At 35.8% G+C, this 24610-nt stretch overlaps 1 protein-coding gene across 5 annotated transcripts in view; it reads left to right on the top strand.

Moving 5' to 3' along the window:
• The window catches only part of LOC131684483 (uncharacterized), a 76105-nt gene that overhangs the window by 31157 nt on the left and 20338 nt on the right, over positions 1-24610 (top strand). For 2 of the 5 annotated variants that reach the window (XM_058967412.1, XM_058967410.1), the window contains one exon: positions 13713-13943. In XM_058967412.1, coding sequence (XP_058823395.1) covers positions 13766-13943 — 178 coding nt within the window. In that variant the 5' untranslated portion in view covers positions 13713-13765. Of the gene's footprint in view, positions 1-3822; positions 4363-13712; positions 13944-24610 lie in introns of those variants that run through there. The other 3 variants (XM_058967414.1, XM_058967411.1, XM_058967413.1) reach the window with 3 other exon arrangements.

Genomic DNA, 24610 nt, shown 5'->3' with positions numbered 1-24610 from the left:
CAATTCTTCTCCTATACTCTCGGAACTCTCGGAACGAGGTTGAATACGACCGATGAAGCCTAGTAATTCTTATGTAGAAAACTCCGAGGAATCGACTGAGGTTAGTTAGAATGACCGCACGAAACGTTTATACTTGTTTCACCCCAATTCTTCATATAATGTGTGTGTGAAGTTATACCTTACTCGTTATTACAGAAAGAGGCTAAAAGCGGCGCGCTAAAATAGTTTTGTAGTCAGATTTAACTGAAAATACGAGATATGAGATAAAGTAGAGTAAAACGGATTCACACGTTTCGTACGGTCTTTCCAACTATCTGCAATCAATTTCTTGGGATTTCATAAATAAGAAATATTACTTTATGCACTTACATAAGAAATATGCCGCCTTTTATTAAATGATTAACTACAAACGTGAATTCTGGGAAATGGGGTAAAGCGGGTAAACCTGTTTCGTGCAGTCGTTTTATTTATCTTCCACCGATTCCCGGACTGTTTTATATAAGAATTAAAACATTTGATCAATCGCATTCAGACTCTTTCTGAAATGAAGGGCAAGATTTCACTTCATATTCGAGTTATGAGAAGGATTGGGGTAAAACGGATACGCAAGTTTCGTGTAGTCCTTCTAACTATCTTCAATTGATTAACCGGATTCTTTACATAATAATTACTACTTTAGAAGAGCCGTATTCGACCTTTAGGAAATGTAAAACCTAGTTTAGCTTTAATCTTGAATTATAGGAAGAATACGGGGTAAAATGGGTTTACACATTTCATGCGACCATTCTGATTTTCTGCAATCGATTTCCAGGACCTTTTTACAAGAGAACTATTGAACTGCATGTAGATTCTATCGAAATATATTGCCATGTTTAATTACCCTCTTGAGTTTAGAAACAATGGGGGTAAAACGGGTTCATGTGTTTCATGCACTCATTATATATGTCTTCATTCGTTTCCTTGGACTTTTTGCATAAGAAACACTACTTTTGATAAGCGGCATTACACCTGCTTCCGAAATGTTGAGTAAATTTAAACTAAAAACCCAGCATTTGGGGAAAATTGGGGTAAAATGGATTAAAACGTTTCATGCAGACAATCCTACTATCATCTATAGAATCTTTGAATATTTTTGCATAAGAAACACTATATATGGTAACCTGCACAGTTTACTTTCAACTTATACAGCCAGTAATAAAACTGGACACTAACAAAAAGGGTAGCGGTCATTTTAAATACATATAATCGGTTTTTTAGACATTTTCGATGACCGCGCTTAGCGTTCTATCAAGCTGTTGAATCAAGTCGCGTTTTTCCCACTGTTTGCTGTTTGGAGCTGCTCATATCATGGAAAACTGACGCACATCGGCTTTATCCTAAAAATATAGTTTTGACAAAGGTTTCTTGCCTAAAATCACTGAAAAATATAATTTGTTCATCCCAAAACGAAATATTGCGACTTCCTTATGCTATAAACCATTTGCAAGATAATCCTGAAAATAACTAGGAGCCGTACACAAATGACGTAGCTTTTTTCGGCGATTTTTGACCCCTCCCTCCCCCCTCGTAGCATTTGGTCACAAAATTCTAACCTCCCCCTCGTAAATAACGTAGCATTTACCTACCCCCTCTCCCTCGTCCCATGCAAAGCGCCCGGGTGATGAAAAAAAAAAATTGTTTTTCAATTATTTCAAATACATCTCCTTTCAAAATGTTTGACGACTTTTATCAACATTTTCATTGTAACAGCAAATTGCGTGCAAAATAAGCCCATTTCATGACAAATATAGTGTTGATAGTTTTGTTTTGAATTTTATATGTCAAGGAGAGCATGAAGGCAAGTTCTATCAGTTCACAATCGTGCAGCTGCCCATGATTCTAAGAAGCATACATTCAACAAAATTACTAAATTTTGTTTGATTGAATCCGAACTGAAAATTTAATTCAGCGTCCAAATTAAGTCTACTAGTTGGCAAAATTAGCTAACTAATGTAGCAAGTTAAATCCGCATACAAAATCTTTTCGTATTTTTGCGAACTTGTAATTCCGCGAATCGTAAAATTTATATCATGAAAAACCGCATGTTTGAATTTAAATTCATTTCTCTCGGAAATGGAGGATCATTAAATTGTTTTCTCTAAACAATGGGTTTATAACTTAATGCTACGTCGGTCAACTTCTGACCCTACCCTCCCCCTCGTCACACTGCGTCACAAATTTGGTATACCCTCCCTACCCCCCAAAATGCTACGTCATGAATAAATGACGCCCTATTGAATTGTGTCGGACTGTGCCTTAGTGTGCATGTCAAAAAACAAAACAATCTAGTTAATGTAATAACGTATTTTGAACGAGTAGGAGTCAATCTTAAGCAAACCATCAATTCTCGCCTTCGTCGGACGTCGTATTAGCTAAATGTTCGACAAGTTGTCGTTGGTCAGGGTAGGCTTTCATCTAATAACCGTGTGCACTATGGTGGCACAAAAAATAGATTCCAGCTCCGAGCAACTTTTTGGGTACTATTTGGGTCCTAGAACATCTGTGCAAATTCTTAGCTTGATCCCTGAAACTATATTCGCCCACTGTTTAAAGTTTACATGTAATTTTATATGGGAAAATTACCTTTCACAAAATAATTCCTCCAGGGGTCGCCCATTGCTTCCTAAAAATAAACCGTTATATGGCTTTTGTAGGAAATTCAACACGGAAACAATGTCTCGAAAACTAACGCTTCAGAAAAAAGTTATTAAGCTGAAACCAATTGATGCTCTGACGATTGATAAAATATTCATTTTTCCTAGCAACCTACAACAGTGGGTTGTCCAATTATATGCAATTTTATTTTGATCTTCTCTTAATGTGTCTAAATCATTTTTCTATACTATTTGGCCACTTCGCAAAAGTTTTGAGGGATAAATTTAGTCTTCTTTTGTACATAATAAGAGAAAATTAAAGATTTTGTATATAATTCGACCGTCAGCAGCAGTGATGCTATGAAAAGAAAAATTTTCATTAATCTTCAGGGCACCAACCGGTTTTTGCTTAATAACTTTTTCCACAAGTATCAGATCGTTTCGTGGTCTTCTAGGCTTCGTTTCCTTGACAAATTTCCTGTAAAAATCAGACATCTATTTATTTTTAGGAGGTAACGGGTGACCTTTGGAAGAATTAATCGGCAAAAGACGTTTTACCCATAAGAAATCCCATGTAAACTTTAAACCGTGGGCGCAAAAATATAGGTTCACCGATCGAACTAAAAATTTGCAGAGTTGTTTAGGGAGCTAAATGGGACCCAAAAAGTTACCTGGAGCGAAATTTTATTTTTTTAAGTAACCATGTCCCACTCTAGTGTGCACCCATTGCTCTCAAACCCTGTATAAATTACCATCTATCTCCTCATTTTTTCAAACTATTCAAACGGCATTGTTAATATCAAAATAAATGTTCCGTTGTAATTTGGTGGATGTTTTTTATGTTGTTCAAAACATTAAACTATAATGATCTAAAATCGAAGCCAATTAAACTGTTTTGAAAAGTCGACTGTAGCTTTATCAATTTAAAATTTTACCAAAACATATTTTGCAATTTGAATTAAATAAAATGGTTAGTCTGAGCACACTGTAGTACCCTATTGCAACATGTGAGCATTCGCGAGAGCACGTTTCAGCTGCTCGCATACTCGCTCTCGGTGGCACCGGCTGGTGCGATTTGTGACAAACGGCAATGGCACAAATCGGGCTGGATTGGTAGTCGGTGGGTGGTTGGTTGGTAGGGTTGGCGCGGAATTGTTCGCCTATGTCTGCTTATTATTTTCTTCCGCACGCTAGTCGGTGTTCAGACGCGCACCCAAGCAGTTGTTTAGTTCAGTTTGTTTAGGGCTGCTGGAATGATACAAGCATATATACTTATGAACATATTAGCATAAAAAAGTACCGGTATAGGTTGATGTGCTAAAAGCTGCTTAAACACTCACCACATAGAGTGACGGTGGAGTGAATGTTGTGCATAACGGCGGCGGAAGTTATACATATAACAACTACTGACTTGGATCGCATTCGTCAAAGCGTGGCGTGGTGACTGGCGTTCTTTGTGTTTCCCTTGAAAATTTGGCAAATTGCAAAAATCGGTTGCATGTGTGGTACGGTGAAAAAGTAACGCGAAAGTTTAGTTTGAGTGAATTGTAAGTTGGGCGTTTGCCCGTCCTGTTCTAACTGTGCAAGAAGAAAAAAACAAAAAAGTGCGAACGGTGCATTTTTGGATGGCGCAATACTCCGATTCCATTTTGTTGGATTATTAGGTTGCAGTGCATGCTGTCTGGAGTATATAATTATTCGCCTGTGAAGTGTGAAGTGAGTGAACTCTGTAAGCAATTTTGCACTATTTGGACTGTAATCTAATAATTTCATCCTAGGCAATTTCGCTATTTCATCATACATTAATTAATAACAAGGGCTGGTTGATTTTCTTAGGATTGTGAGTCAAATTGATTGAAGTTTCACTGGTAGTTTTACAGTAATGATTTTATACTCAATTAAGCGCGTAAGAAATCCATAAACGACACTGTTGTGTAAAAGTTCTCAATTGCGGCCAACTCTGTCAAATACGTTCTACGGAATTGAACTTAATAACACATATATAATCTATTACATTATTGCTCAGGAGCTAGTGGATGCGAAGAGTAGATGCATAATAATAGCATATTGTTGTTCTGTTTATCTACTGACGAGATTATGTTTCCAATTAAATCAGCTAGTTTCGCAGTATGAGATAATTACCCAATATCCCATTTGCCGACCTTTCTTGGAACCCCTAATTTCATCCTAAATGAACCAAATCAATTTGACTATTGTAAGGCTTCATGCAATTAATGTGGAATAGATTATCCCAAGATTCGCATTTCAGTCACAAGCTTGGTAAAATACAATCGAGACTTAGCAGCCAGCAGGATTTTTTCTTCGCAGCTTCTGTTCACACAGCAAAACGAATAGCTTAATATTGATTTTGGAGAGTTAAACAGAATGTTTCGTCACTGACGCAGCGTCAAGACCAATTTGAAAAGTTTTAAAGATATCATAGCCCACCCGCTACATAAAGCAATTCGAGGTCAGAGAGATTTTTCACATCGAACTGACGGTTACGGAGTGACAGGACATTCTGTTTAGGTCTTTTCTCTGTTATCGAGAATGACAAATGTAGGTGGGGAAAGTACTAACATAACATAGATCACTCTATCCTGAAGTCGCATTAGGAATATTCATCAAGAGGGGCGAGATTTTTTTTTTTCTAACAGTGCTATCTACTTCACAATATTTGTGTACTTTTTCAGAAGTGTAGAATGTTTATTTTCCATCTTTCCAGCGTGCTGACGATCAATTGACTTTGAGATTATAGTATATTGTAAAATAAGTTAAGGAACTCTCGTGAACTGATGTTCATTGGATATTATTGTCTTGATCAATCGTCATATTTATAATAACTTCAACTACCACCATGCACGTGAAGATTTAAAATTGTCAATTTTAATTGCTTCGAATGTAGAGTCTATTCGCCTCTATTTACAAGTTCGAAAAATCTAACTCTTGGTGCATGAGTTGAGTATAGATTCCATGTAGGCTGTGTACAAGAACTCAACTTACCGCCAATGTCTGCATGTCAAATCTGATCAATGTGGGTGTCGAAATTCTTGATATTTCGGGCATTTGGCAAACTCATTTCACTCCGCAGCCGGGGGCAACGATACAATTTGTTTGTGCACTAATATAGAACAAAAGCTAGCTTGATTCACTGGTGCCTATAGCCTACTATAGCGTAGCGATTTTTTTGCTTCTGCTATGTGCGAGGTCAGAAGATAGACTGGGGGCCAACGACTTTGCTTTCATTTCTAAGGACCCATTTTAAAACAAGTAGTAATACCCATAGATTGAAAACGTCCAAATTGCTTGGTAATTTATTTTATTTTACTATAAAAATAAAATAAATAAGTTGTAAATTTTCGTTCGCTGTCTTCGGGGTAACTTTGATCAGCAAAATATGTGTATTGAAATGAAAAATAACGCTTTTAATGTTGTGTAAATTGCATATCTGCAGGTGATTTCATGGCCCGATATTGTGACGTCTCTAGAGAGAACAAAATTTGCCTAGAAGGATATTGCAGACTTTTATCGAACTTTTTCAGGAAAATAGTCGGAATTACATAGTTAACAATAAAAATCTCGGATTTTTTAAATAAATTATTGGACAAAAATATTTATGGTTGCTAAAAAAGTGATCTGTTTAGTTGAAGTTGATTGATTTCATTAACATACAAGGAATTGTTTGAACAGATTGAAACGATGCGTGAAAGTTGTATAATTTTCAATTTGAATTTGTGTTCATAAAAGGTACATTAAATGACGAAATAATCGTTGCCGGTAAATGCTGAACATGTTTAGAATATGGTTTGTATTTTGCTTGGAGTATTTTGTTGGAGGGAATCATTTTATCGTACGTTACTGAAAATAGTCTCATTTGATCAAACTTACCCCAGTGATCAAAGATACCCCGTTTTACGGTACCTTACACAAATCATGTTTATGAAATAGTTCACAAATCCATAAAATACCGCTGATCGGTTACCCTTTCATCATTCATTTCACATTGTTTCGCTACTCCGCGTAAAAGATCTGATAGTAAACTCATGAATTAAATATCACGATATCGTACAAAAATCGCGGCTACGCTCCTAAAATCATGAACATAAATCACATTATCCCTTGTTACGGAAATCGTGACTATGGTTCTGTAATCATATGCATCACATCAGGAAAATTGACACAATTCTATTGCGATTGACGGTTTTTTTGGGCATCTTCACTGATGTCTCGTATATTTTGATTTATTATCGGTATTTCTTTGAAATCCATGGGAAGCCAAGGAGTGTCTAAAGGTCATCGAAGTTTTGACGAGGCTGGGATATTTAGATAATCAAGTGCAGTGTCGACCACCGTTTAATGGATCTCCTGAAAACTTACTGGCATTCAGATAATGGTGCAGTAAAATGTTTAAACCTAAATTGGTTTAAACTGTATGTAAACCTTTCAGGGATGTTGGTAGTCTATTTGACCAATTATGTTTTAACAATCAAAGGGAACATAATAAGACTTGCGGTTGTGTATATTTTTCTCCTCTATATTATTAAGTTGTATTTTTCATGGATTTGGGAGTATGGTTCTGAGTACCGAGCCTATTTAGCGAGAACCGGTTGTGCTACTTGATTATTATTTCTGCTTTGCATTCGATGGTTCCTTACTCTTCTGTACACCACATCGTCTTGCTGGTTGGCATTTTCCAATCGTTATCAAATGTCAATTCACGCCATGCGTATGACAAGTTCAAAATAATTACACGGTGCCACAAAATACAAAAATTAATGTTCTTTTCAAGTGATCTAGTAAAGATTGTAAGTCTGGTCAAATACAATACAAAACCGCGTTTGTTTAATGTACCCTCAAAATCTCGATTATAGCTAAACAAACTATTTTCGGGACTTTCAGCAATAAAAAAATTAACTACGCGGTCAGTTCAAAACCGACTTAATTTTTTCGTCTTCTGTAAAAACGAAAAAAATGACTTTTTCAACGGGTTAGCAACCCGTTAGGGTTTGTACAATGTTATTACAAACTTTGCGAATCTCTACGTGATACTACATGCCAATACATACCGTAAACCGGGGTGACTTTGATCATCGGAGTGACTTTGATCACTCGAAACTTTTTTCCTAGATCGCTTATTAAACCAGAATAGTCTACCGAATTATTTTCATTTGAAATGATTTTTACTATAAACTTTTAAAATACTGATTTGTTATACTTTTTGAGTATATTGTTCAGTTTTTGGGTACAAAAACTACAAAAAACCGAAATTTGACTTTAATTTGACTAGTGTCTATGTTTATAAAACAAATAAATCTCAGATTTGAGCAAAAGTATTAAATTATAAGCGAGTTTTTATTTTCCTTCAGATTGGGATGTGCCAAACTTAGTTTTAAGAGTTTGTTTATTTTAAATACATTTTTTGTGAAACTAGTTGGCAACTATTTCAAATTATTTTAAGCTAAAATTCGCAGCATTTTTTTATTGTTCAATATTTCAACGTGTTAAAATAGAAGAAACTTTTTGTACATTGATAAAGCACTGAAATAAAACAATTTTAGCAGTTTTAAAGGTTTTCATAATCTTGTATTCTAGTTGGACACAAATTATGCTAATTTTGGTTACTCGAATTTTACAGTACATTGAAATACTTTGTATAATACCAATTAACATCTATTTAACAATGAGTATCTTTCCAGAATTAATTTAAACAAACATTTGAATGAAAAACATTGACATCAATAACTTAATGCGGGTGAACATGCAGGTTATCAAAGTCACCTCGGAATACGAAAACGGACTACAACTTAAAATCATTTTTGGAAAAATAGCTGTAAGCGGACAATTTTAGGTAAAACCATCCTATCTTGTTCTCCATACATCAGTACACAGTTTAAAAATATTAAACTTAAAAAAAATGTGTTGCGTCTAAAAATATGTAATGATTACTTCGAAAAGTGATCAATGTCACCCCGGTCTACGGTACGTCAAGTATTGTAGAACTAATGATTTATTTTACCTACTAGAACATCTATTTGAGTTCGTATTTTGAAACAATGTAGGATATTGAACAAGACTTATTGTAGGATTAAAATCTCAAAGTCTGAACTTCCGAATGATTTGAAGAACGTAGAATATTTTGCAATTACACTTAGATATCTTAGGCCATATATTCTAGTATATTGAAGTTTTGTGGGCCAGGACATTAAAATCGGTACGTCGTAGAAGCCTATGTGTATCCAATACAATTTCAAAATACAAACTTATAGACGTTTCAAGAACGTAAAATATATTGTTAGTAGAACAAAACGTGACGAAACAGGGGGATAAGCCACCATTTGTGAAACTAGTAAGAGCATTTAACATTACACCGAATTTTGTACATATACGATTCTGTATGACACATGTAAATATTATGCGCTATTACTTCACTGAGCCTGAAATAATTATTATCAGAAGGAAGACTTGAATCATTTGGATAAACGAAGTCCATTATTACCCCAGATTAAATTCTCTCAAAATTCTTCATTTTATTTATTTTACAGAGATCAAACAGAGAATCCCTCATATACTATGAAACAAACCCTAGACAAAATCGGTATCCAGACGGTTTAATAATTCGACCTCAAAAATTTTCATTCCACAAAAAATTGTAGAACTTTCACGATTTTCATCCGATTTAAACTGATAATGGCTTATTTTCACTGGTATTTATGTAGGATTTAAATTATACTAAAATATGATTTTTAGAATTGTTTTATCTTGCCCGAAATCTTGATCAAACATTTATATTTCTTTAAAAATGAGAACAAATTAAGAAAAAATCAACAATCGTCAGAACCATTAGCCATACTGAAACTAAATGTTCAGACGACCAAAAGTACATTCATTCGCTTTTAATTTAACCGAAATATATTTCGGATCGATGCGCTATAAACGAAGATATATGAATTTTACTAAACGTACTTTTTATTTTGAAGGTGAAATTCATCATTCTTAGTCGATCTCGAAAACTGTTCTACTGTATTTTTTTGGACGTCATTGTCGGGTCCAGCACACGATTTTACATTGAAAATGACCACCAGATTATTGAGTTCCGAAATGCTGTAAACTAGTAAGCTATTGATACCAAGTTTTGGTATGATACCAGAAAATAGTATGCTGGGTTATTGTCCAGTTATTTTCTCCTGGTGGGGTTGCGTGCGGATGATAGGGTTTGCCCTCGCCAAGAGAGCTTTATATGTATAATCAGTAACGATGAGTTATAGAAGAAGTAAGGATAAGTGAATCATTTCATGGTTCATACTAAATTATTTTTCGAAAGACGAACTGAAAAAAAGTTGAAGTAAACGATGGGGGGTTGTAGCACTAAAACTCCGCTGCCAACCAATACAAAGTATCTAGCATTTTAAGCGCCGAATCAAGATACAATACTTGTGTTTTCTATATCTTCAAAATTTGCTCACCTTCCGTACTTTAGCAGGCACTTACAGTTCAGTGCTATTTTATAAATCTATTGTTGAGCTTACTTCCCTCAACTCTCAATCGTCTTTTGTTTAAATCATAAGCAAAATCGCTTCGAAAGAAATCAGCCGATTACAATAGCAATTTTGTAGGGTGGATGTACCAATAGTCGCATGCTTAAGGAAAACTTTTGATAAAAAATCGATTAATAGACCTATGGGCAATGTTAATACATTAAACGAAAGCTTTCAGTCCCTACTTCATAGGAAAAATATAAAGATGGCTTAGTATTTATAAAGATGGCTTAGTATTATGTATTCAAAACCGCTTGTACCACTATAGGAACACATGTACCAATAGTGGTGCAATCGCTAATTTCGGTTCCTATTGTTGAAAATCCCATTGCTTTCTTATGGGACTTGCAACTATAGGTACAGTACATCAACTATAGGTGCAAGGGAGCTCAAAATTCTAAGAAAATATTTTTTTTCAATAGTTATTTGAGCAAATTTTAAGGATAACAGTTTTATTGTCGCATAATTTTAGTGCGAATAATCGATAAAAAAATATTTGTTGATGGTTGGTATCTTAGTTAGGCGTATAACCCACTACTGCAACTATTGGTACACCTCAACTATAGGAGCACCCACCCTACATGTGCGTTTTTCTATTAGTGAAACAGTAAGCCGACATCGAAATGGAGGAACAAAAACTAGTTAACATGCAAACACACATGATAGTGCTTGCTTTAAGACCAATTCTTATTCAATCAAAAATTCACTAGGTTGAACAAAGGCTTTGTTCATCTCGAGATTGGCAAAGTCGATACTGTTCCATTTAACGAGGTGCCTAACGTTATGCCAATAAGGTTCAGTAACCTTCATTCACCAGGCAACGTCATTTCAAACATTTTAATTGCCTAATATACCTGTCATCTACTCGAAGAATCGCTCGAAACCGAACGAGTTTCCATAGATGAAAGAAATGAAAAATCAGCGAGATTATGCAAATGGTTTGAGGTTATACCTACATTCTATATCTTAATAATTCTTACACGTTCCTTATTCTTCCATAAAAAAAACTTACGATTTGTAGCGAAATTTCTAGTACCATATCTGGCTTATCTTAGCTTAGTTCTTCCAGCGTTTGTATACTGTCGGTGAATGGCCAGAACGATATGATTTCGTACAATCGCTGGCAAGCGCGCGCTGGAAAATTATCGGCTTTGAAATGCACAATCAACCAGTTTATTTATTGTCTTCTGTACTCCTATCAGTCGATGTACGTCCTGTTGAAATATGTCTCATAGTTGGAAAATTCTACAAATTCTTGAATTATCTCATAGCTTTCGACAATCTCAAGGAAAACAAAGTATAATTTTGATATCGTGACATTTTTGCCTTTCTCATATAGAAAGGTTATACAATCGCTCTAAAAATCGTTAATCTAATCCAGGCCCGGAGGGCCGAATGTCATATGCATTCGACTCAGTCTAATGTCATATGCATACACTCAGTCTATGTGTGTATGTGAAAAAAATATCACCTCTGTTTCTCAGAGATGGCTGGACCGATTTGCACAAACTTACTCTAAACTCAAATGAAAGGTACAATCTTCCCATCGGCTGCTATTGATTTTTTGTTGATTGGACTTCTGGTTCCGGAGTTACGGGTTGAAGAGTGCGACCACACAGCAAATTCCCATATAAACTCAAATGAAAAATTCTCAAGGAGGGGAGTAAGGAAAAATTTCAAAATCGAATTTGTATTTTGGATGTCAAATGATTTTAAAATGCATGAAACGTTGAGATTTGATGTAAACTCGAAAAAAAAATTTGACCAAAATTGACTTTTTTCAGCAAAGTTGTAGGCAATAATATTATATTTTGTATTTTCACTTGCAGTGATAAACTGATATATACTGTGTTATCTAGCGGTGAAAATGCAATCTAGTTGGGTTTCTATATGTAAAACGTAAAAAATACCATACAAACTTCGAACATGTTGGGCTTAACTTGTCCGATTAGGTTAAAATTTGGAGCAGACACTCTTGGTGGGAATAAAAATAGACCCAATAGTTGCTCTAATGTACGTATAATTTGTATAATATCACTTTATTTTCATTTGTCCCTAATCATTCAAATCTTTTTCATAATGAACGTAATTAACCCTCCGGAAGTCGCGCGAATGGCTCACTGAACGAGCACCCGCTGGTGCCCTAAGACAATTTCGCTAGATTTTCAGAGAAGCGTGCACTCGCGACTAGCGGAAGGTTAAAAAAGGTTCAAAATGTATTTGCATCATGGGTAAACTATAAATAAAGTATTTCTACAAACAATTTTAAACCTATTTTTAAAATTTTTACTATTTGATGAAAAAACACAATTTTCTTATAGAATATGATTCTAATAGTTATTTCAAAACGAAAAGTTCCTCTTAAAAATTCTCCAAAATGCAGTAGTTTTTAAGCTTTTTTGAAATTTAGGTCAATAAAACAAATAAGTACAAAAGGTTCTTCAAAATGAATATAAAATTTTCAGTAACCTGCATTTTGACACCAAAGTGACAGGAAATACAATTTTGGGCGGGCATTCTTACGCTGTCTATTTTCCGTCGAACATTTCCCTAAAACCTTTGGAAAAAGGGATAAAACATGGCTTACGTCGAAATAAGGAATTGTGTACATTTCCATCAACCGCTGGATTCTCCGATACAATCTGCCGATAGACTTTGGAGGCAGACTTCAATATGGTTCTCCATAGCTATATTCACCACCAAAGCCTGGCGGGGTTTTAAGCTAGATAATAAAAGGCATTCAGTGATAATAATATCTCAAGCCTGAACGTGTTCCACGAAAGCTTAAGATAGATAACTAGAGACATAAGGACGATCGCAGAGAGAGAGAGGGGCGGTGACGATCGCTAATAATATGCTAATTTACAACAGTTACGCATTCCAAATGCTAATATACAGCAAAAAGTATCTGAAATTTAAATATTATGCTACTTTTCTGCTTGTAATTAATGCTTAATTGATATCTGGAAAAATTCTGGATGACCTTTGCAGCTTTAGCTGTCCGGATATTGGATAGTTTTTTTTAACTTGAAACCCAGCTAATACTCATTCTTCAGTAATTTTAGTTGATATTCTACCTGTTTTCGAAGTAGTAACACACTTATGTTAACGTATTTGCACTGATGCTTTAAGATATGCTAAATATACTTTGTTCGTCAAAACGTGACCCCAAAATTTGATAAATATGGATGGAGCTGCAAAATATGGCGATTACGTACTACCTAGATACATTAAAAAATCTGCTTATTTTCAAACGTATCAGGCTAAAAGAGAATACTCCAAGCTTTGATATTTAAATTAAGCTTTGGTTGAGACACACACTCGGTTATCTGTACCCAACAGATTCATTGACAATTGCCTAAATTATACAGAAGTGTTCAAGTTCTATGATTTGGATCAAATAAATTCAACTAGTCTACTGCACATACATTTATGTCGCAGCATTTAGCAACAACAAATTCCAGATATGGAAGTGTCAATGTTTTATTTATTTACCCTTAAAATGCCAACAAAGCTCTGAATATTCCATTGTTCTCATTTTCAGTTGCCGATCGTCTGCTTCAAATTAAACGATAGTTGGCGGTACCGTTAGTTGCCATGAGTCCTATGATTGAGGACACTGACACGGCTTCACCCGGCAGTTTTACCGATGATCAATCACTAACCTCCGAGGAAACAACGTCATCACCGCAGATACGGAACCAAGAGAATGGTTTGTCGACCAGGACATCAGCGCCAGTCGCGTCACCGGGTAGTAACTCGGTGATAAATTATGGTAAGTGTTGTATTATACGGAAGTGACAGGGGAACACCAGTGTGAAAGGGTCGAATATTTAAATGTATTAAACAGATTTCGAAAGTGCTCTAGATTTGATTCGTAAATCAATATCAATTAAAAGGATGAGTACGTTTACAAAGCTGAGTTACCTTAAAATATACATTTGTATATAAGAGCCAAGGAAGTTAATTGATGTTATCTCCCGACGTTGCTACTAGTTGTGAATCATTATTCACATGACCTGTAATTAGTTACTCTTCGTAATTTTTGATTGAAGCACGTGTTGCGAGCAAACTTATACGTTTGAAACCACGTAAGGGGGAAACACCGTGAGTCTGCGTTTTTAAATTTTGTTTCATACTTCGAGTTTATTTATATTCGCTTCTCTTCACTGTTTTGAATTGATTTTTGTCTGTTTTGTATGATTATGGGTTCTAGATTTGTTTTTCCGAATAAATTCGCGACACCTATCGTAACGGTAAATGATTATGTTGCAGTAAATTGCTTTCTGAGGATTAGAAACCGTAAAAAAGTAACTTATTTAAACTTGCTAAGCCTTCTTGTAACATGAGTTCAATTTAAAAAGGCCTCTGTATATTTATCAATTATAATTATTAATTATTAATTACAACATGTTTATCCTGCTATATATGCTTCCGAAATAAATGAATTTATTATCCAACAACTGTATCATGTCCGCCATTATAATAATTCGAATGCATGAACGCAAAAAAACTCTCACGTATTAGTTTTCTTGCCATTATGAGAGAGAGATATTATGATATTAACATCTTCCTTTGTAGTTAAGAAGAGAGAATAGTATGTGAAGAAAGCTACCTGTTTTTTTTAATGTCTTCAGGCTCCGGATTCGGTTGGAAGAAAATTAACCTGGAATCGGTTTTATGGTTTAAGGGGTTATGCACAAAGTTGAAACTAAAAAAAAAACGAAAAAAAAAATATTGAATATTCTGAAAGTACATACTTTGGAAAATATGTGTGCGAAATTTCATCCAGATCGGAGCACCAGATTCCAAACTACAGCCGTTCGCAGCGCGCAGGTTCTTCCGGGAGTGAAGTTAACGCAAAACTTTAAACGCAATTATCTCGGAACTAAGTTTTTTGAAAAGTACCGTTGCGGTGAACGTGATATCTTAAAAACTATTCATCCGATCTTCATGATTTTTTTTGAATTGTTTGTATTAATGTTCTCGTGTACTTGAACGGTTCCTTTTTCATCCAAAAAAATTCGATTCTTCACGCTGATTTTTTTTTTAAATTTTGAATATAGGCCATAACTTCACCAACCTTGAATATTTTAGGAACACAAATTGTGTCTCTCTTTTTATTTTTCTTTTTCAACTTGTTCATTTTTCGATTTCCGAGACGACACTGAGTTGTAAAACTAGTATTGACAGCATAACGTCAAAATCAGAAGCAAGTTTTTTTCTTTTGCTACCTTGTATAAGTTAATTTGGAATAACTTTGCTGAAGGCACCATTCAGCTATTTATTGATTCGTGCGACATATATCTATATGTTGGCGTATCTTAAAATCAGTGTTTTATACTGCCTGTACACAATAACTTTCTTCCGCTTAAGTTTATCCTAGAAAGTTTCAGAAAGTGCCGAATTACATAGCTTTTTGGAACAAACTAATTTATTTTGACGTAAATTTTTAGTTATAAATGACTATTTTATGCGGTATATTGAGAGAACAACAATTCCCCTCCCCTAGGCTCATGGGTTTGATGGTAGCATCAAGCATAATTCTACATCAGTTTTAAACAACCTCTGACAGTTTTTGCTTCAAGATGGTTATTGCATTACGCCTCGATAGTGTGACAGCTGGGTCAGGGAATGGAAGCAGAACTACTGATAGAATAGTGGGTAATACTTCCTAGGATTCGTAGAACACTTTTTTCCGGTATTCAATTCGTGCATTCGATTCGATTTACACAGAAAGATCGGCTTAGATAAACTAAAGTACGATTAGTTTACCGACGCACGTAAATCATTTATTCCCGGTCAGCAAAACACGAAACAAAAAATTCTAACAGAATGCAATTGTCATTAATGATAAATAATTGACATTTGGTGGCATTTAGACGAGTTCAAGTAGTTTGATTGCATGTAACATGTGTTCTTGTCCTCTATTTCACTAGTCTGTTTTTGTTGTACTTCTAGTAGTTTGCTTCTCCGCTACTTATGTATACCTAGAACAACATCGTTCAATTTATACACTTCTAATTATTCTTTGCATGTTTTCTCATAGCATGTCTATGGCATGCTATATTTTCTTTTATTACTATATTTTAAATTAGATCCATACTAATACTAACACAATCAATTGTGTATTCGCTCATATACACTCACAATTTATCCCATTCCAAACATACAAAGGCTGTTGGCCTTCGCGGTAATACAAACTTGGTCACAACGCTCATACTCACTACTAAACAACCCGTCCCATGGCGACATGACCGGAAACTTTAGTGATATGGGGAATCTCACTCTCTTCTAGTATTCAGCACGTTGTCATACAAACGCCTAAAACCTTCGCGATCATCTATGCACAACAAAACCTGCGGTCTCGCAAACAATTTATTTTATTTTATTTTGATTATAGAGGTTTTAACGTTATGGTCATTCGTCTCTTTTCGGGTTAGAGAAATCCCTTTTAAAAAAAATTTCTAACCCTTTGTGCGTACGGTTATCGATTTACCAACTACGCTATGCGATCCGATTAAATGATTTTTTTGGCGATTCAGTGAATTTTTAGCACTAATAAACTTATAACCGCGATCTCAAGCGAGAATCTACAAACGCCCATGTTCGCTGGGCAATGCATCGCATACGTCCGGAAATCTCTACCTTCGATCTTACCAGCTTAGGTCTTTTATTTGGGCCAATAAAAATGATGCTTATATTCACTAGAGAACACGTTCCACGGCGACATGACGGGGAACTCCACTGATATTGGGAATCTTACTCTCTTCTTGCATCCATACACAAAAAATTAAGTATCAGTAATACCATAAACGAAAAATTAAGCATCAGATTTACGGTCCGCGCGCGATCATTCAAGAATGCACGCTAATATGCGGAAGGCCACACGGTCGAATCGAATTTCTGTACAAGAAGTTACATACACGTTAGCACAGGTGACGAACACGTAACATACAAACGCTCGAATCGTTTCACAAACACGATAACGCCCCTAGGTGTCTAGGTGAACCTTTTAGAGCTTAAAAATTTACAAACGTGGTCTCAAGAGTGAACCTACAAACGCCCATGTTCGCGCGATCATGAATCGGTTTCGTCTGGAAGTCCCTATTCTCGTCCCTAGCAGCCAAGGCCCATGCTTTCAGTTGGACCAATGAAAAAAATGACGCTCATATCCACTAGAACAGCAGTTCTCAACCTTTTTCGTACCATGGCTGACCCCCAATATGCACTCGGAAAATATATTTTTCTTCGCGGACCCCCAGCAACGGCTTCACTGTTCCTTAGGGGTCCGCGAACCTCAGGTTGAGAATCACTGCATTAGGCAAGACATGTTGACATAACCGGGAATTCTAATGATATGGAAGTACTCACTCTGTTCTAGCATCTGAACCGTACACCGAATGTCGTACAAGATCACACGCGAATATGCGAATAAACACACGGTTATAAAATCGAATTTATACACGCGAAGTTACATGCACGCTATATATAAACATATACGACATACGCAATCAAACGCGTTAACGTACAAACGTTCGATCCCTGCGCTGTGATACACGCGATCGTGAAATCCTCACGCCCGCACATATTTAAACCGTACAATGAATATCACATTCAGAACCACAGATCACTGCGATTGGCCTTAAGCAGTGTTTAGTGGGTGACATATCCCGTCTTGTATTGTAGTGCGTGGAGCCCTTCTGAGACCCTGCCTCTACAGAGAACAACAATACAAAGAAGAGAGTAAAAAATAAAGTGCTCAGAAATTCCCGATCGTAATTTTCCGTCTACTTATATGATTCTGTACAAGAATTAATTTTCTTGTTTAATATTGTTTCACAGTGTCACAATTTTGATAAAAATCATGTTAAATAAAAGATTTTTTATTAAACTTCACATTTTCCCCACTTTTGACAACAGAGCAAATCAGTATGTTCAGAAAAGTTTTGTAACTTGCTATTTCCTGAAACTTTCTAGAAAAACCTAGGGTGATAAAATTCATAGTATGGAGAAAACACAAATAAACTGAATAAATAAATAGATAAATATAAATATAGCAATAAATTCAATCTTCAACAAAGTTATTCCAAATTAAATGTTATACTAGGTTGTGGAAGAAAAGTGTTTTTGATTTTGAATTTGTAACCTGTAAATTTTTGTTCGTTTTCGCTTTTGTAAATGGTTTGGTTGGTATAGATGGGTGTATAGATATTTTTGTTGTACATTTGTAAAAAATAAAATAGGGCTTGCGTAGATCACAGCTCTCGCTGCAAAAATGTTGATTATGCTGCATCATAGCGATTACAGCTGATGCAGTTTGAGGAGTTTGGAGTTAGTTTGGTCGAGGTGGAAGGCGGCTCTCGAAAAAACAGAGGGTGGTGGATCATGGCAAAGAAACGTTGTTTCGGGATGGGTTGCTGCTCACCGCAACGCGCTGTGGAGGATCAGGCGAACGAGCATAGCTCTCCTCCACAGTTAATCGCAAAGGAGCACGGAGTAGGTTTTAGTTTTACATTCTAATGTATCTGGAGCAGGTTCTACGAAGTATGTTCTGTCCTTCTGACTTATTATGGGTCGCTCAATTATAACTATGAAAAAGTATTCCATTCTGATTAGGCTACATTACATGAAGAATAAAATTCTTCTTTTATTACATATATCGATAGAGCTCGGCGTTCTAAATGTACCAAAATATATGTCCAAACTTGTCTTTAGAATGATTTTTAATGATTTTCTACGCATAGATCTTGCTTGACAATAGCTTCAGCCACGTGGGTTATCATCGCGGTAAAGCAGTAGAGGTCAAGGTGATTGAATGGAATGTGTGATTCTATTAATTCAATTTAATAAAATATTTTTTAGTTATCGTACAAAACGCGATGAAAAAGTTCAATTGCACGTATCTTTAATTTGTACGTCCCCAACCCCCATTTCATTGAGTGAATGTGTTGAATTTCAAAATAGTAGTTCTCAGCCGCGTTCCAACCAAATTTGATGCGGTTTTTTGGAAACGATCACAAAATTTATCCAGTTTTAGAAACCGATCCCACCTTTCCGGGACTGACCGTAGTTCCGGATACATTGTTGGGAGTACTGGGGCTACCCCCTTTCCGAAAAGCAAAACACTTTCATAGCGCTCTTCAAACCAGTCTTGCGATGCACAAAACTTTATGATTTTGTAAAACAAACGCATTGACCAACATTCTGAGAGTTTTTGGTCGAATTGGCCACAAACCGGAGTCAGAGCTACCAGAAGATATTGTTGAAAATCTGTATCCTCGTTATAAAAAATCTGTATTTGGTTGCATTTATTGAAGAAAATGAATTTTGATAATTGATGCGAATTTAAAATTCAAAATTAAGGTTGAACAGAGAATGGGCAAAAATCGAAAACGAAAAAGCAGTTTTTTTCATACTTTGTGTTAGATCTTTATAAAAATCAATCCGCAGTACTGTAACAACATTCTATATAAGCTGATTGATTTTTATGAAGATTTAACCCACGGTATGGAAAAAAACTTTGAAGTAATCTGTACATTTTCCGGAGCTTTTCTTTTTTTTTAATATAAAAAGTATTATGGTTCATTTGACAATAAATTGTTGAAGAAATGGCTATTCTTAACGAAAACGGTTACAGGAAGGGTCCGCCAACAACGTTGTCAATTGAAATTTCAAAAAACCTGTATAAATTTGTATTGTGTATTGGAAATCTGTATTCTGTATCAGATCTGCATCTGCGCTTAAAAATCTGTATAATACAGATAAATCTGTATAAATGGCAGCTCTGTCCGGAGTACTTTTCAACTGATTGTGAAACCCGTTTGGTGGGGTTTATAAGATGGGACGGGCCGGGTTTTATAATCGGTTAAAAAGTGTCCTCTTTGCCGGGTAACCAGGTTGACGGAATACACCGGGCTGAGGCTAATTCGACCGAAAACCCTCAAAATGTCTTTTAGCGTACTTGTTTCGCAAATTCCTGCAGTTTGCCATGCCCCAAGACAGGGCTTCCAAAGGGTCCAAAAGTGTCCACTTTGCCGGAGGAACCCGGTTCTCGAAATACCCTGGAGTATGGCTATTTCGTCCAAATACTCTCAAAATGTCTTTCAGTGTACTTGTTTTGCAAAATCATGAAGTTTGAAGTGCTGCAAGACGGGTTTTACAACCAGTCGAAAATCGTCCCTTTTTACCGGAGGAACCAGGTTCCCGGAAGATCCCGGGGTGCGCCCAATTTGGCCAAAAACTCTCAAAATGGTCTCCACTGCACTTTCTTTTGCAAAATTATAAAGTTTAACTCCCCGCAAGACAGGTTTATAATCAATAGAAAAGTGTCTTCTAAGCCATAGGAACCAGGTTCCCGGAATACCCTGGGTTGTGGCCAATTGAACCAAAAACTCTCAGAATGTTGGTCAATGCGTTTGTTTTACAAAACCATAAAGTCGCAAGACTGGTTTGAAGACTGCTGTTCGGAAAGAGAGGTAACCCCAGGACTCTCAACAATATATCCAGGACTACGATCACTTCCGGAAAGGTGGGTTCGGTTTCTAAAACTGGACAAATTTTGTGATCGTTTCCAAAAAACCGCATCAAATTTGGTTGGAACGCGCAATTATTTTGAACTTTAACATTTTCAATGAAATGGGAGTTGGGTACGTAAGAGTTAACATCAGCTGCATCGGAAAAGACGGAAAACCATATATGGATTAATGACTTAATTCCACTGTATTAAAAAAATGCAAAGAACTTTAAACTCTACACTTGTACTAAATACAAATACACTTGCACTTCAAAATACACATGCACTTTCAAATAATAGATACGTATTTCAACTACGACTTGTAGTATGTATCAGTATTCATATCATATCGCATCATCGCACTGTAGATTTGTAGATTGTAAAGTTCGTCGCAGTTTTTTTTAAATATTATTGTGATGCAACAATAAAATGTTGCCAGATTTTTATTCGCTTTATTTTCTATTTCCGTGGTATGGTGGTGCCTTAAAACTTACTACAAAGTTGTAAGCATATACCAATCATCCCAGTTAATGTGTTTAAGGAAATAATGATCTGTTCATCTGTGTAGTTGTCTTATTTTTGTCAAAATATGTTTACCATATTAAAACAACATGATTCTAAACGAAAAGCTCATTCGGATAAATTAGTGTTACATCACTCACCGATGTTCCGTTTTTTAGCTCTTTTGGTCATTTAACGGTATTTTGAGTGCGATGCACTGCACTACACTGCATTAGCTTAGTGCACGCGTTATCACAGTGGAATAACATGTGCTAAAATAGTAAGCTCTACAGTTGTCTCTTCACGTGTAGCGAATCACTTACCACGCCGAAGTGGTGCCTTTTCACATTTCCAGCCATGTGACACCACGAATGTTTGCTTACCGGTGTATATGAGTCACCAGAAAAGCGGCTGAGACAGGCATTCGCATTATATCTTATTTTGTTCTTTTTGCTACAATATTTCAACTTTTTAGAAGAATTTTTATGCGTTGATTGCTTATTTTTTTGGCTGTTTATTATTAGAACTTAATGTTAATGATATACACTAGTTCAATTATAAATTAAGTCCAGTATATTCCTGCTCTGCTATCAGCTATAAGCGTCAGCAAAACGATCATACTTGATGTGAGATAAGCAATTATTCAGTCTAGGTCAGTGATGGATTCACGCGGACGAACACGTGCTTGCGTAACTGGGTTAACATAGTTGTTTATCGCTTCAGAGGTAATGGGCTCAAATTTAACTCGATGTAAGCACAAAAAGTTCTAACTTACACCTGAGAGATGAGAGAACTAATGAAAACATTAAAGATTTTTTTTAATTGAGCAAGAAATATTCCAACCTATCCAATTTTCAAAAAACAAACTCTAGCCCCACCGCACTCTTTGAATAGATTCTGTGGCGTCAAAACGACACCGAGCGTCATTGTCTATCACCGAGCAGCAAAATTAGCACTTGCAACGTAACGAATCACACCCATTGCATTGGCAACAGTAGATTCGAGTGGTGTGTTCGTCCACGTTTCCGACCAGCCTCAACCGGACGGAAGGCTACATTCAAACGTGACCGACAACAGCAGCTCTCTACGCCTATCGTCAGGCGGCTTAGGAGCAGCTTAGTTTGCGTTACCCGTGATACCGGTTCAATCCACTGATCCTAACCGATGTGAACCGGGCATACTATATACTACAGAGCGATAGCTATACAAAAAAAATGAATGCTCGTGTACTGACCTGATGCTCCTCTGACTCTGTACCGGCGGCGGATGTTTGATGATTGCAACCGTCCTTGTGTCCAAACAATTTGAAATGCACTCAGACGATTTCTGGGGCAAGCCTGCCAACGTGAGATATTTTCAGTTGGACCTAGTAGGTAGAATGCGAGAACGTTCGTCATACCGCGAAAGTGACATCGGGTTTGTTTGGATTGCTAATACATACACATCAGGCATTCAATTGCATCTGCAACTAGTAGCAGTCAATCGCTGAATAGAAATTCAACGTGAGAGCTTGCTATTCAGCAAGTCCGCGTGTTTTCGCCGTTGTTAAATGGGTATTTCCATGTGAACGTAAATACATTTCTGATATTTAAATCATGCTTTGAATAAATGAATGGCTGATGTCCAAAAGGGGTTAAAAAACATTTTTCATATGTTTACAAGAAACGGAGAATGGCAGATGCCAACTAGTACTGAAGTTACCTTAATTTTCAACTTGAAATATTAATAGCAATTAAAAGAAAATAATTTCCAAATTTCAAATTTTCAAATGACACTACACGTGGATTGATTTGATAGATTGAAAATGCAAAAAAATCAATAAAGCAATGTGGTTTCCCGATCAAAATAAATAAATAGTTTTATACCAAAATGCGACTATCGTGTCAAATTGTGTTAAAAATGTGTTTTCTTTAGTACCGTCATTGGGGGTTACATTACGCCAAAAATAAAACTTTTTGTATATTACACTCAAGAACTACGATCACGCAATTTCAAATTTGAAACTGTTTGATGTTTTACATATGGCAGAAGTATACCTCCAAGGTCAGTCTATTGAACATGAGATATAAAGTACTAAAAATTGGCGGAAAGTCACCCTCACAGGGGGGCTACTTTACGTCAAAAAGTTTATTTTCCAAAATCATGTTAATTGATTTATTGTTATGGATTATACTCGTTATTTATGTGTGAATGCAAATGAATATCGTGCTCGTAAAAATGAAAGGGTATATTAAAAAACTGCGTACCACGCATACAATAACCTTATTTTTTCAATAAGTCTTACAATGAAAAACAGCAAGCCGAGAAAAAACGCTCTTCATGATATACTTTTTCATCCTTATGAATTAGACAACCTTGTATTAATAATTTTCTAAAAGTGGTATAAATTGTGTTTCGGAATGCAAAGGCTTTTCCAACAAAAATGCGAATTGTACTGTTATATTTGATGGTCAGGTCAGTTCATCCATCTTTTAGGAGATATCCATTTCCAATGTACTGAGGACTTTTTTGTTTAGTAATTTTTTAACCATAAGGTCATTCGCCTACACTGCATAACTATTTCCCGCTGCTCTTTCTATCATTCCACAACAAATTGCTTCAATACACATAGTTCAAATACTTCAAGAACCGATAGCGTTTTTAAATGTTTGCTTCATTGCAACTACACTACTTAACTTGCAAATCATCGATAACTGTTATCAAACTAGTACGCTAAATAAAAACAGTCAAACTAGTACGCTAATAAAAATCTGTTTTGAATTAGAATCAAGCCCCAAAATAGGAGTAAATATTAGAGATTAGAACTACACAGATTGTGGAATACAGATTTGAGTAAAGCTTGGCTTAAAGTAGACCTATTTTAAATGAAATGGACATGTGGTCACCAATTGCTAGGTTAATTTTGCGTAATCTATATCCTCTTATCTAATAATCTAATAATTGTATCACACTTTTCCAAGAGAATTTAAGTTGCAATGTTTTTTGCGAGTATTTTATGTTTCAGTTTCGTCGCATACTACGATTACTTGCAAGCATTTTCTTGAACCTGCACCCAGTATTTATATTTGCGTTGAACTAGCGAATAATACTATGTTTTGCTTTTGTCAAAATATAACGTTAAATTTTAACTAGAAGCTCAAGTATCATTCTTTTTGCGCCCTTGGCGGAGTCTTAATTTTGAGCCCCCTTGGTGTTCACTTCGGTTTTCTTTTTCAGTTCGATTTTAAAATCATAATTTGGTGGATCCCTTGAAATGGTACACTTTATTAAGGGGTTACACCACTGTACAACACGATAGGCATATTTCAGGATTTTTTATAGGCTCAATAAAGCGGTGGATTGAGACCTTATCAAATGTGATTTTTAATACTAGTTGTTAAGCACAAAAAATATTTTTTTCAGGTGATTTTCTCACAAGATGGCGG

The sequence above is a fragment of the Topomyia yanbarensis genome, chromosome 2 (genome assembly GCF_030247195.1).
Source record: "Topomyia yanbarensis strain Yona2022 chromosome 2, ASM3024719v1, whole genome shotgun sequence".
Classification (NCBI taxonomy): domain Eukaryota; kingdom Metazoa; phylum Arthropoda; class Insecta; order Diptera; family Culicidae; genus Topomyia; species Topomyia yanbarensis.
This window is presented reverse-complemented; position numbering and strand designations above follow the sequence as displayed.